At 49.3% G+C, this 14,451-nt stretch overlaps 1 protein-coding gene across 1 annotated transcript in view; it reads right to left on the bottom strand.

The window, feature by feature from the left end:
- Nucleotides 1-14,451, bottom strand: part of LOC129716190 (tropomyosin alpha-3 chain-like) — a 54,701-nt gene that overhangs the window by 4,311 nt on the left and 35,939 nt on the right. The window contains 2 exon segments of the mRNA XM_055666059.1: nucleotides 9,953-10,023; nucleotides 11,164-11,281. Of these exon segments, the coding sequence (XP_055522034.1) occupies nucleotides 9,953-10,023; nucleotides 11,164-11,281 (189 nt within the window).

Below are 14,451 nucleotides of genomic sequence, written 5' to 3'. Positions count from 1 at the left end.
TCGGGTCTCCGTTGTCGAGGGGTTGGACCTGGAGGCTCCAGTCACGGAGCCCGTGGAGCTGCGGACCTACTTACCGGGCGTGCCAGCATCGGAGCGCGGGGAGCGGCGGTGGTTCGCTACTGCGGCCCGACCACGTGGCTCGGAGGCTCCAGCTGAGGCCGCAGGTCCGGTGGACTGGGACACGGGGAGCTCGCCGGGTCCGGGTGGAGAGAGAGAACGCTTCCCGGAGCTCCCGCAACGCGACTTCTCTAGCCCGTGTCGCGGGGTTGGAAGGACCCGGAGCGGGGCCGTACATCGCCCGGCGCGGCTTCATGCCCGTGGGACATTCCAGCGCCCGCCGGGGGCTCCAACTTCGTGACACTTAGACCGGGAGCGGGGCCGTACATCGCCCCTAAAAATGGCCGTGGGACTTATCATCACCCGCCTGGGGCTTCGACATCGGGAGAGAAATAAAAACGGGGGAGAGAAAAGACTTTGCCTTCCATCACAGTGGGTTCACTGTGATGGATGTTTTTGTAAATTGAATTGTGTGTATGTCTGTAGGAAATTGTCTCTGCGTGTATGGCTGTGGAAACGGAGTTTCGTTTGAGCCTCATTGAGGTTCAAATGACATGTAATAAATATTGATTGATTCTAGAGGCTGTAAAAGGGGGTATGGAGAGAAGGCAGGTACGGGATACTGAGTTGGATGATCAGCCATGATCATATTGAATGGCGGTGCTGGTGCAGGCTCGAAGGGCCGAATGGCCTCTACTCCTGCACCTAATTTCTACGTTTCTAAACATGTTCCCCACGATCTCTGCCTCCTAATCCCATTTTCCTGCCTTCTCCCCATAACCCTTGACACCAGTTCTAATCAAGACTCTGCCTATCTCTGCGTTAAAAAATATCCACCGACTTGGCCTCCACAGCCTTCTGCAGCAACGAGTTCCACAGATTCACCACCCTCTGACTAATTGAAACATATATAAGATTATTAAGGGTTTGGACACGCTAGAGGCAGGAAACGTGTTCCTGATGTTGGGGGGAGCCCAGAACCAGGGGCCACACACACACACACACAGTTTAAGAATAAGGGGTAAGCCATTTAGAACGCAGATGAGGAAACACTTTTTCCACGCAGAGAGTTGTGAGTCTGTGGAATTCTCTGCCTCAGAGGTAGGTTCTCTGGAGAGAATTCTTTCAAGAGAGAGCTAGATAGGGCTCTTAAAGATAGCGCAGTCAGGGGAGAAGGCAGGCACGAGGTAATGATTGGGGATGTACACAAAAACGCTGGAGAAACTCAGCGGGTGCAGCAGCATCTATGGAGCGAAGGAAATAGGCAAAGTTTCGGGCCGAAACCCTTCTTCAGATAGATTGGGGATGATCAGCCATGATCATATTGAATGGTGGTGCTGGAAGGTACTCGAAGGGCCGAATGGCCTCTACTCCTGCACCTATTGTCTATTGGGATAAGCTGTCTTGTTTGCCATCGCTAGTTCCTCCAGGCAGCTTGATCTGTCTCCCTGTTCCACCTTGAACCCGTGTCCTCTGGTCCACGATTCACCTACTCTGGGCAAGAGACTCTGTGCATCTACCCGATCTATTCCTCCCATCTTTTTATCCACAGACAGATGGAACTGGAGACAGACAGACAGCAGACAAGGATGCAGTGCACAGTGGGAAGACAAGACAGCGATGAGAAATAATGTTTAAGGCAAAAGGCATGTTGATATGGAAGATTAGATTGGATAAGTGGGTGGTGGAAGAGGAATTAGGCAACGGGGGGGTCGGTAAGGGCAGTTAGAAACGGTTACTTGGATGAAGTGTGAAATCTGACGTGGACTGAATGAATGAATAAATGCGTTGAAACCGTTAACAGCATAAAACCAGTGCAGCAAAACACCGCCACTCCCACGGAGCTCATAGGTTAATAGAAACTGCAAATGGGACAATATTGAATTAGCCGGGAACGCACGATCCAACGTTGGAGGTTACAAGAATAATTAGTTGACTCCCGAGGCAACGCACGCCGGAAGGAACTGCAGATGAGAAGATTGACACAAACTTTCTCGGCGGGCCAGGCAGCATCTGTGGTGAAAAGGATCAGGCGACGTTTCGGGTCGGGACCCTTCTTCAGACTGAGAGGGGGGGGGGGGGGGTCTCGGTCTGAGGAAGGGTCTCGACCCGGAAACGATCGCTTATTTCTTCTCTCGGGAGATGTTAGGGAAGCATAGAAACATAGAAATTAGGTGCAGGAGTAGGCCATTCGGCCCTTCGAGCCTGCACCGCCATTCAATATGATCATGGCTGATCATCCAACTCAGTATCCCGTACCTGCCTTCTCTCCATACCCCCTGATCCCCTTAGCCACATCTAACTCCCTCTTAAATATAGCCAAAGAACTGGCCTCAACTACCCTCTGTGGCAGAGAGTTCCAGAGATTCACCACTCTCTGTGTGAAAAAAGTCCAGGACAAGGGGTCACAGCTTAAGGATAAGGGGGAAATCCTTTAAAACCGAGATGAGAAGAACTTTTTCACACAGAGAGTGGTGAATCTCTGGAACTCTCTGCCACAGAGGGTAGTTGAGGCCACAGTTCATTGGCTATATTTAAGAGGGAGTTAGATGTGGCCCTTGTGGCTAAGGGGATCAGGGGGTATGGAGAGGTGACTTGGATAGGCTGGGTGAGTGGGCAAATGTTTGGCAGATGCAGTATAATGTGGATAAATGTGAGGTTATCCATTTTGGGGGCAAAAACGGGAAAGCAGACTATTATCTAAATGGTGGCTGATTGGGAAAGGGGGAGATGCAGCGAGACCTGGGTGTCATGGTACACCAGTCATTGAAGGTAGGCACGCAGGTGCAGCAGGCAGTAAAGAAAGCAAATGGTATGTTAGCTTTCATTGCAAAAGGATTTGAGTATAGGAGCAGGGAGGTTCTACTGCAGTTGTACAGGGTCTTGGCGAGACCACACCTGGTGTATTGCGTGCAGTTTTGGTCTCCAAATCTGAGGAAGGACATTATTGCCATAGAGGGAGTGCAGAGACGGTTCACCAGACTGATCCCTGGGATGTCAGGACTGTCTTATGAAGAAAGACTGGATAGACTTGGTTTATACTCTCTAGAATTTAGGAGATTGAGAGGGGATCTTATAGAAACTTACAAAATTCTTAAGGGGTTGGACAGGCTAGATGCAGGAAGATTGCTCCCGATGTTAGGGAAGTCCAGGACAAGGGGTCACAGCTCAAGGATAAGGGGGAAATCCTTTAAAACCGAGATGAGAAGAACTTTTTTCACACAGAGAGTGGTGAATCTCTGGAACTCTCTGCCACAGAGGGTAGTTGAGGCCACAGTTCATTGGCTATATTTAAGAGGGAGTTAGATGTGGCCCTTGTGGCTAAGGGGATCAGGGGGTGTGGAGAGAAGGCAGGTACGGGATACTGAGTTGGATGATCAGCCATGATCATATTGAATGGCGGTGCAGGCTCGAAGGGCCGAATGGCCTACTCCTGCACCTAATTTCTATGTTTCTATGAGTTCATAAGTGATAGGAGCAGAATCAGGCCATTCGGCCCCCTCAGGTCTACCCCACCATTCGTTCATGACTGATCTATCTCTAGCTGGCAGTACCATCAAAGACCCACACACCATCCTGGCCACACACTCATCTCACTGCTACCTTCAGGTAGAAGGTACAGGAGCCTGAAGACTGCAACAACCAGGTTCAGGAATATCTACTTCCCCACAGCCATCAGGCTATTAAACCTGGCTCGGACAAAACTCTGATTATTAATAACCCATTTTCTGTTATTTGCACTTTATCAGTTTATTTATTCATGTGTATGTATATATTTATATTATGGTATATGGACACACTGATCTGTTTTGTAGTAAATGCCTACTATGTTCTGCGTGCTGAAGCAAAGCAAGAATTTCATTGTCCTATACAGGGACACATGACAATAAACTCACTTGAATTTGAACTACATCCCTTAGTATCTAGTTGGTACCCTTATTTACGAAAACACCCATATCCATCTCTGCCTTAAAAATATCCACTGACTTGGCCTCCACAGCCTTCCGTGGCAATGAGTTCCACAGATTCACCGCCCTCTGACTAAAGAAATTCCTGCTCATCTTCCTAAAGAAACGTCCTTTCATTCTGAGGCTTCTTCTTTCTATCGTGTCCATTGTCAATGTTTCAAATGTTGGGACAGCCTCTTGCACCGTCGACAGCCTTCTCGATTGCCACCACTAGATGCTCAGTTTTGGTCCCCTAATTTGAGGAAGGACATTCTTGCTATTGAGGGAGTGCAGCGTAGGCTCACCAGGTTAATTCCCGGGATGGCGGGACTGTCACATGCTGAGAGAATGGAGCGGCTGTGGGCTTGTACACTCTGGAGTTTAGAAGGATGAGAGGCAATCTCATTGAAACATATAAGATTGTTAAGGGTTTGGACACGCTAGAGGCAGGAAACATGTTCCCGGTGTTGGGGGAGTCCAGAACCAGGGGCCACACACACACAGTTTAAGAATAAGGGGTAGGCCATTTAGAACGGAGACGAGGAAAGACTTTTTCTCACAGAGAGTTGTGAGTCTGTGAAATTCTCTACCTCAGAGGGCGGTTCTCTGGATGCTTTCAAGAGAGAGCTAGATAGGGCTCTTAAAGATGGCGTAGTCAGGGGATATGGGGAGAAGGCAGGAACGGGGTACTGATTGGGGATGATCAGCCATGATCACATTGAATGGCGGTGCTGGTGCTGGCTCGAAGGGTCGAGAGGCCTCTACTCCTGCACCTATTGTCTATTCTCCAGCAGTATTGTTCACCAAGAGATGGTCATCTTAGTAGGTGTGGCATGGGTGATACAGATGTTCCACGCTCACTTTCTGTGCCTGCCACATCTGCATAGGCCCCCATTTGCTGATGTAGGCCTTGCATCGACACGTCCCTGTACGAAGCCTTTAAGAAGGAACTGCAGATGCTGGAAAATCGAAGGCAGACAAAAGTTCTGGAGAAACTCAGCGGGTGAGGCAGCATCTATGGAGCGAAGGAATGGGTGACGTTTCGGGCTGAGACCCTTCCTCAGACTCAGAAACGAGAGGTATAGCCCAATGGTTCCCAACGTGGGGCGTACGCCCCACAGGGGGGCAATTTGATTTTTAGGGGGGGGGGGGGGGGGGGGGGGGGGGCAATTGAGTGCGACTAAGGAGGTCTGGGTCCAAATTTTCGATTTTGATTTTTTTGGATTTTCCATCAGGTAAACATATGTAGTTTATGTTTCAGATGTTATTTTGAGTAAATAATTTTTTTGGGGGTAAAAAAGGTCTTTATTGTGTAGTTATTACATAATCACCGCGCCATCGCTCTACATGCACGTCGCACGAGGTCACGAGAGAACCTTATTTATTGAATTGGATTTAGAAATGCGATTCAAAGAGCTTTTGCTAAGTTACCCGTATAATATCTATTTCCTCCGTTTTCTCTCAAGGGAAAGCAAGGGGGGGGGGGGGCATCAGGATTTTAGAGGTGATTAGGTGGGGCATGGCCAAAATAAGTTGGGAACCACTGATATAGAGTCTGAGGAAGGGTCTCGACCCGAAACGTCACCTATTTCCTTCGCTCCATAGATGCTGCCTCACCCGCTGAATTTCACCAGCATTTTTGTCGACCTGCTATCTACCTATTTGGTGACCCTCGGACTATCCTTGATCGGGCTTTACCTTGCACTAAACGTCATTGCCTTATGCTAGAATTCAGAAGATTGAGGGGGGATCTTATAGAAACTTACAAAATTCTTAAGGGTACACAAAAAAGCTGGAGAAACTCAGCGGGTGCAGCAGCATCTGTGGAGCGAAGGAAATAGGCAACGTTTCGGGCCGAAACTCTTCTTCAGACTTTCGCTCCATAGATGCTGTTGCACCCGCTGAGTTTCTCCAGCTTTTTTGTGTACCTTCGATTCTTCAGCATCTGCAGTTCCTTCTTAAAAATTCTTAAGGGGTTGGATAGGCTAGATGCAGGAAGATTGTTCCTGATGTTGGGGAAGTCCAGAACAAGGGGGTCACACAGTTAAGGATAAGAGGGAAGTCTTTTAGGACCGAGATGAGAAAATCATTTTTTACACAGAGAGTGGTGAATCTGTGGAATTCTCTGCCACAGAAAGTAGTTGAGGCCACACAGTTCATTGGCTATATTTAAGAGGGAGTTAAATGTGGCCCTTGTGGCTAAGGGGATCAGAGGGTATGGAGAGGAGGCAGGGATGGGATACTGAGTTGGATGATCAGCCATGATCATATCGAATGGCGGTGCAGGCTCGAAGGGCCGAATGGCCTACTCCTGCACCTAATTTCTATGTTTCTATGTTTTAGGACCGAGATGAGAAAATCATTTTTTACACAGAGAGTGGTGAATCTGTGGAATTCTCTGCCACAGAAGGTAGTTGAGGCCACACAGTTCATTGGCTATATTTAAGAGGGAGTTAGATGTGGCTAAGGGGATGCTGAAAATATGAGACGTATTAGCAGGAAAACCAGAGCAATTTTCGAAGACATGGATTCCATTTGTTGATTCATTACAAGGATAGTGGCCCTTGTGGCTAAAGGGATCAGGGGGTATGGAGAGAAGGCAGGGATGGGATACTGAGTTGGATGATCAGCCATGATCATATCGAATGGCGGTGCAGGCTCGAAGGGCCGAATGGCCTCTACTCCTGCGCCCATTGTCTATGTTTCTATCCTGTATCTGTACACTGTGGACGGCTCGATTGTGATCATGTATTGTCTTTCCGCTGACTGGTTAGCGCGCAACAAGAGATTTTTTCCACTGTGCCTCCGGAGATGCTGCCTGGGTGTTGTGTCCGCCATTTTGTGTCTGTTTTACATGCCAACAAAATGGCGGCTCTCCCAATATCTTTGCTCCTCCGCATCCCCTCTCTCCCCCCCCCCCCCCACAGCACCCCTCCCCCCCCCCCCCCACCAAAAAAAAAAACGTCTCCCCGTGGCTCGACACAAGCAAGTGAGGACACAACAGCAGAAGAGAGTCCAGTACCTTTTCCTCTAACGCCAGCATGCCTTTGAAAGACTGATCCCTGGTTCTAAGTTCCTCCTCCAGTTTCCGCAGGGTGCTGTTAGTGTCCACGTGGGTGCATGCAAGGGCGCGGCGGGAGGGGGGGGTGAGGTCATGCGTCAAATGGGATGGTTTGGTCACGAACGAACGGCATGCAAAGAAACCAGAGAAGAGAGAGAAAAAAAAAAAAAAGGGGGGCACAGAAACAAAAGGGGAGAACACAAGTCATGGTGAGGTCTTTGCTGCTCCTGAATTACCCCCAAGTAGATTGCAACGATGAACGAGAGAGAGCATGTTACAATGGGGAAGGTGTCTCTTTCCCTCCAGTAGAATGCCTGGCCGTTGGTCGGGAGCGCAGCGGGTGGGGCTGCTGCCTCGCAGTGCAGGAGACCCGGGGTTTAATCCTGACCTCAGGTGGTGTGTGTGTGTGTGCCTCAGTGTGTGTGTGTGTGCCTCAGTGTGTGTGTGTGTGTGTGCCTCAGTGTGTGTGCGCGTGTGTGTGTGTGTCAGTGTCAGTGTGTGTGTGTCACTGTGTGTTTGTGTGTGTCTCAGTGTGTGTGTGTGTGTGCCTCAGTGTGTGTGTGTGTGTGTGTGTGCCTCAGTGTGTGTGTGTGTGTGCCTGTGTGTGCGTGCCTCAGTGTGTGTGTGTGTGTGCCTCAGTGTGTGTGTGTGTGTGTGTGTGTGCGCGCCTCAGTTTGTGTGTGTGTGTGCGCCTCAGTGTGTGTGTGTGTGTGTGCCTCAGTGTGTGTGTGCCTCAGTGTGTGTGTGTGTCTATTTGTGTGCCTTTGTGTGTGAGTATCTGCGAATGTGTGTGCACGTGTGTGTATGTGTGTGCGTGCGGTGTCCCTGTGTGTCTCTATGCATGTGCGCCTCTGTGCGTGTGTGTGGCTCAGTGTGTGCGTGTGTGCGCGCGTCTGTGTGCGTGTCTCTGTGTGTGTGTGTGTGTGCGTGTACATGTGCGTGCGTGTCTGTGTGCACACGTGCATGTGCGTAGCTGTCATGTTCTCCCTGTGACTGTGTGGGTTTCCTCCGGGTGCTCCGGTTTCCTCCCAAAGACATCCAGGCTTGTTGGTCAATGGTCCCAAGGACGTGCGTGTGCAGGTTGGTAGGTTAATCGCCCCCTCTGTAAATTTGTGTGTCGGGAGTGGATGAGAACGTGGGATAACGTAAGAATCGGCGCGAGCGGGTGATCGATCCACGATCCCACACACCGCGTTATCTGGGCCACAACAATAAAAAGATATTCAAAGTGCTGGAGTAACTCAGCGGGTCGGGCAGCGGATCTGGAGGACGTTTCGAGTCGGACAAAACAAAATCGTAATCACCTCAGGAAAGAGACACCTTCACCAGCTCAAGCCTCAAACATCCAGTTGGTTTCACACAGGTCACGGGGAGAACGTACAACCAGTAGTCGGGATGGGCCTCTGTATCTCTGAACTAAATTAAACTAAAACGCCGGAGTAACTCAGCGGGACGGGCGGCATCTCTGGAGAGAAGAGATAGTTGATGTTTCGGGTCGAGATCCTTCTTCAGGATCGATTAGGAAAGGGGGAGATGCAACGAGACCTGGGTGTCATGGTACACCAGTCATTAAAAGTAGGCATGCAGGTGCAGCAGGCAGTGAAGAAGGCGAATGGTATGTTAGCATTCATAGCAAAAGGATTTGAGTATAGAAGCAGGGAGGTTCTACTGCAGTTGTACAGGGTCTTGGTGAGACCACTCCTGGAGTATTGTGTGCAGTTTTGGTCTCCTAATCTGAGGAAAGACATTCTTGCCATAGAGGGAGTACAGAGAAGGTTCAGCAGACTGATTCCTGGGATGGCAGGACTTTCATATGAAGAAAGACTGGATAGACTCGGTTTGTACTCGCTAGAATTCAGAAGATTGAGGGGGGATCTTATAGAAACTTACAAAATTCTTAAGGGGTTGGACAGGCTAGATGCAGGAAGATTGTTCCCGATGTTGGGGAAGTCCAGAACAAGGGGCCACACACACAGTTTAAGGATAAGGGGGAAATCTTTTAGGACCGAGATGAGGAAAACATTTTTCACACAGAGAGTGGTGAATTTCTGGAATTCTCTGCCACAGAAGGTAGTTGAGGCCACACAGTTCATTGGCTATATTTAAGAGGGAGTTGGATGTGGCCCTTGTGGTTTAAGGGATCAAAGGGGTATGGAGAGAAGGCAGGTACGGGATACTGAGTTGGATGATCAGCCATGATCATATTGAATGGCGGTGCAGGCTCGAAGGGCCGAATGGCCTGCTCCTAGGGGCTGGTGGAATCAAGGGGATATGGGGAGAAGGCAGGCACGGGTTATTGATCGATTAATAACACTCACCCTCCCGTCTCTCTCCCTCCGTCTATCTACCCACGTCTTCCTTTCTCCCCACTGCCTCTCTCTCTCCCCCACTCTCTCTCCCCCTTGTTTCTCCCTCTCCCCCTCTGTCTATATTTAAGAGGGAGTTAGATGTGGCCCTTGTGGCTAAATGGGATCAGGGGGTATGGAGAGAAGGCAGGTACGGGATACTGAGTTGGATGATCAGCCATGATCATATTGAATGGCGGTGCAGGCTCGAAGGCTCTACTCCTGCACCTATTTTCTATGTTTCTATGTTTCAGACTGGGTCAGAGTCTGAAGAGGGGTCTCGACCCGAAGGGTCACCCATTCCTTCTCTCCAGAGATGCCACCTGTCCCGCTGAGTTACTCCGCCGTTTTGTGTCTACCTTCGATCTCTTGCCTGAACGCAAGGCCCGTGGGAACGTTACCGAGGGGTAAATGATACTGCAGGAAACCAAGTGGATGGTCGAGACTTGTCCCCGTGACCCAAACCCCGAGGGACGTGCATTAGGGGGACATGCCCATGCTCACCGGCAGACAGAACTGGGTGGCTGGAAACAAATACTTACGACTCCGTCACCTCCGCCCGCTCCTCGGTCCGCTCAAGGTCACCCTCAATGATCACCAGCTTGCGGGCCACCTGCAAGAGAGGACGGCTGACAAGTCAAGGCCAACTCGCTGCCATCTTGTCCTTGGGATGGCAGGACTTTCATATGAAGAAAGACTGGATAGACTCGGCTTGTACTCGGTTTACATTGTACTGATTTACATCGGGGAGACTAAGCGTAGGTTGGGCGATCGTTTCGCCGAACACCTCCGCTCAGTCCGCAATAATCTTAAGAAAGAAAGAATCTTAAGAAAGAAATTAGAAAAGCTAAAAGAAGATATGAGGTTGCTTTGGCAAGTAAGGTGAAAGTAAATCCAAAGGGTTTCTACAGCTATATTAATAGCAAAAGGATAACGAGGGATAAAATTGGTCCATTGGAGAGACAGAGTGGACAGCTATCTGCAGAGCCAAAAGAGATGGGGGAGATATTGAACAATTTTTTTTCTTCGGTATTCACCAAGGAGAAGGATATTGAATTATGTGAGGTAAGGGAAACTAGTAGAGTAGCTATGGATACTATGAGGTTCAAAGTAAAGGGATGTTCAGAACAAGGGGTCACAGTTTAAGGATAAGGGGGAAATCTTTTAGGACCGAGATGAGGAAAACATTTTTCACACCGAGAGTGGTGAATCTGTGGAATTCTCTGCCACAGAAGGTAGTTGAGGCCAGTTCATTGGCTATATTTAAGAGGGAGTTAGATGTGGCCCTTGTGGCTAAAGGGATGGAGAGAAGGCAGGTATGGGATACTGAGTTGAATGATCAGCCATGATCATATTGAATGGCGGCGCAGGCTCTTTTTCACCCAGAGAGTTGTGAATTTGTGGAATTCCCTGCCACAGAGGGCAGTGGAGGCCAAGTCACTGGATGGATTTAAGAGAGTTAGATAGAGCTCTAGGGGCTAGGTGGAGTCAAGGGATATGGGGAGAAGGCAGACACGGGTTATTGATTGGGGACGAACAGCCATGATCACAATGAATGGCTCTGCTGGCTCGAAGGGCCGAATGCACCTATTTTGTAGTCTGGATAAAGCATTTTCTAAACGAGACAACCCCCTTGCCAATCCACTGCTCTTTCTGACCCCAAAATGGCTGTCCAGAAGGCGGCCATTTTAGCTCAACAGCAAGGTGGCACCCCGACCTGCATGTCCCTCTCACCACCCTGTGTCGCACTCACCTCCTCATACTTGCGATCTGCCTCCTCTGCGATGTGTTTGGCTTCTTTGAGTTGGATCTCTTGCAGTTCCATCTTCTCCTCATCCTTCAGGGCCCGGTTCTCAATCACCTTCATCCCCCTGGGAAGACAAGGACAACACTCCCCAGTCAGCTGCAGGCGGCGGTTCCTCCGGCTTTAGCTGCCGGAACACACGCATGTTCGATCCAATTTGACGAAGGACATTCTTGCCATTGAGGGAATACAGAGTCAGCTTATTCCCGGGATGGCTGGACTGTCATATGCTGAGAGAATGGAGCGGCTGGGCTTGTACACTCTGGAGTTCAGAAGGATGAGAGGATATCTCATTGATATCTCCTCAGATCCTGGTGAACTTCTACCGCTGCACCATCAAGAGCATCCTTACCAACTGCATCACAGTATGGTATGGCAACTGCTCTGTCTCCGACCGGAAGGCATTGCAGAGGGTGGTGAAAATTGCCCAACGCATCACCGGTTCCACGCTCCGCTCCATTGAGTCTGTCCAAAGCAAGCGCTGTCTGCGGAGGGCGCTCAGCATCGCCAAGGACTGCTCTCACCCCAACCATGGACTGTTTACCCTCCTACCATCCGGGAGGCGCTACAGGTCTCTCGGTTGCCGAACCAGCAGGTCGAGGAACAGCTTCTTTCCGGCGGCTGTCACTCTCCTCAACAACGTACCTTGGTGACTGCCAATCACCACCCCCCCCCCCCCCCCGGACACTTATTATCTTTTATTCAAATCGTTTGCTATGTCGCTCTTCAAGGGAGATGCTAAATGCATTTCGTTGTCTCTGTACTGTACACTGACAATGACAATTAAAATTGAATCTGAATCTGAATCTGAAACATATGATTGTTAAGGGTTTGGACACGCTAGAGGCAGGAAACATGTTCCCGATGTTGGGGGAGTCCAGAACCAGGGGCCACACACACACAGTTTAAGAATAAGGGGCAAGCCATTTAGAACGGAGACGAGGAAACACTTTTTTACACAGAGAGTGGTGAGTGTGGAATTCTCTGCCTCAGAGGGCGGTGGAGGCCGGTTCTCTGGATACTTTCAAGAGGGAGCTAGATAGGGCTCTTAAAGATAGTGGAGTCAGGGGATATGGGGAGAAAAGGCAGGAACGGGGCAATGATTGGGGATGATCAGCCATGGTCACATTGAATGGCGGTGCTGGCTCGAAGGGCCCACTCCTGCACCTATTGTCTATTGAAACTTGTCCCATTCACAGTATAAAGGTCATTAAAGTTTAGAAAGTGTTTTACTTTTTAAAATATAACGAAACTCGATACTGCCACCGCAGGCGAATGGTGAGTAACGCCCTGTCCCACTTAGGAAACCTGAACGGAAACCTCTGGAGACTTTGCGCCCCACCCAAGGTTTCCTTGCGGTTCCCGGAGGTTGCAGGGAGTGGAAGCAGGTAGGGAGACTGACAAAAACCTCCGGGAACCGCACGGAAACCTTGGGTGGGGCACAAAGTCTCCAGAGGTTTCCGTTCAGGTTTCCTAAGTGGGACAGGGGCATAAGGCACCCCTAAAATTGTGGCGCTATCATGTACCGTTTTGGCTGTATTTCAGAAACATACATACATACAAGATGAGACTTTTAGTAATCTAGAGATTATTTGGCACCTAGGACTAGAATTAAAAAAGCAGTGCATCTACAGATGAGTCGAGGGTGTTGGTGCATTGGCCTCAGTGTGTGTGTGTGTGTGATCTCTCTTCTGGTAGGGTGTCAACATGAGGAAAGACAATGCTGCTTCTGTTCACTCCTCGCTACGAGTGGTACGGATTGAGAACAATCGACTGTAGATGGCTTTAACCCAAAAGGGCGCAAGAGAACGTGAAACAGTCTGCAGAAAACACTCTAGCAAAGCGAGAACAATCGTGGAACAGCACAGCACGGGATCAGGCCCTTCAGCCCACAATGTCTTTTGCTCAACTATACTAGCCACACCCCGTAGAAATAAAAAGAACTGCCGGTTAACGCGCACTCCCTACCCTCGGTACAAGAACTGTTCCAGAGCCGCTGTCTGAAGAAAGCACAGAGAATTGCCAAGGACAAACTGCACCCCCTCCACACACACCTGGATCTCCTGCCATCAGGCAAGAGATATCGAAGCATCAAAGCCCGGACTACGAGGCTGCTAAACAGCTTCCTACCACAGGCTGTGAGGCTGCTAAACAGTCACTCTGCACTCACAGTCACTTGACTTGACTCTGCGGCTGGCACGGACACTTTAATAACTGGCACTGGCCACTCAAATCAGCTGCCCCGGACATTTTTTATGATTGGTTTATTGTATTTTAACATTGTGTTTTTTACCTGCTTTTAACTATTTATACTGTTCCATCAGGGACTGGATTGTTTTTTTGTTTTTTTTAGTGTTATTATGTGTGAAGTGTCTTAAATTTCATGTGCGATGCTCCGCTATTCACTGGGAAACGTCTTTTCATTTTGCACTGTACAACTGTTGCTTGCAAGATGACAATAAAGGTTGATTGATTGATTGATTGACAAAAGGACGCAAGGTGCTGGAGCGACGACTGGAGTCCGAAGAAGAGCCTCGACCCAAAACGTCTACTATGACCGTACTGAAGAAGGGAGACTGCGCAAGTGTCTGCAACAATAAACAACACTTCAAAAGGGAGATTCTGTGAATAAGGCGTATGAAGGAACTGATTTAAAACATAATAGAGGCAGGAAACATGTTCCCGATGTTGGGGGAGTCCAGAACCAGGGGCCACACACACAGTTTAAGAATAAGGCGTAAGCTATTTACAATGGAGACGAGGAAACACTTTTTCTCACAGAGAGTCTGTGGAATTCTCTGCCTCAGAGGGCGGTGGAGGCCAGTTCTCTCTAGTCTCTAGAATTTCTCTAGAATACTCTCTAGAATTTAGGAGATTGAGAGGGGATCTTATAGAAACTTACAAAATTCTTAAGGGGTTGGACAGGCTAGATGCAGGAAGATTGTTCCCGATGTTGGGGAAGTCCAGGACATGGGGTCACAGCTTAAGGATAAGGGGGAAATCCTTTAAAACCGAGATGAGAAGAACTTTTTTCACACAGAGAGTGGTGAATCTCTGGAACTCTCTGCCACAGAGGGTAGTTGAGGCCACAGTTCATTGGCTATATTTAAGAGGGAGTTAGGTGTGGCCCTTGTGGCTAAGGGGATCAGGGGGTATGGAGAGAAGGCAGGTACGGGATACTGAGTTGGATGATCAGCCATGATTTGATTGAATGGCGGTGCAGGCTCGAAGGGCCGA

Source organism: Leucoraja erinacea, unplaced genomic scaffold (genome assembly GCF_028641065.1).
Source record: "Leucoraja erinacea ecotype New England unplaced genomic scaffold, Leri_hhj_1 Leri_183S, whole genome shotgun sequence".
Lineage (NCBI taxonomy): Eukaryota > Metazoa > Chordata > Chondrichthyes > Rajiformes > Rajidae > Leucoraja > Leucoraja erinaceus.
The sequence above is the reverse complement of the archived record's forward strand: the minus strand, read 5'-3'. Positions and strand labels throughout refer to the sequence as shown.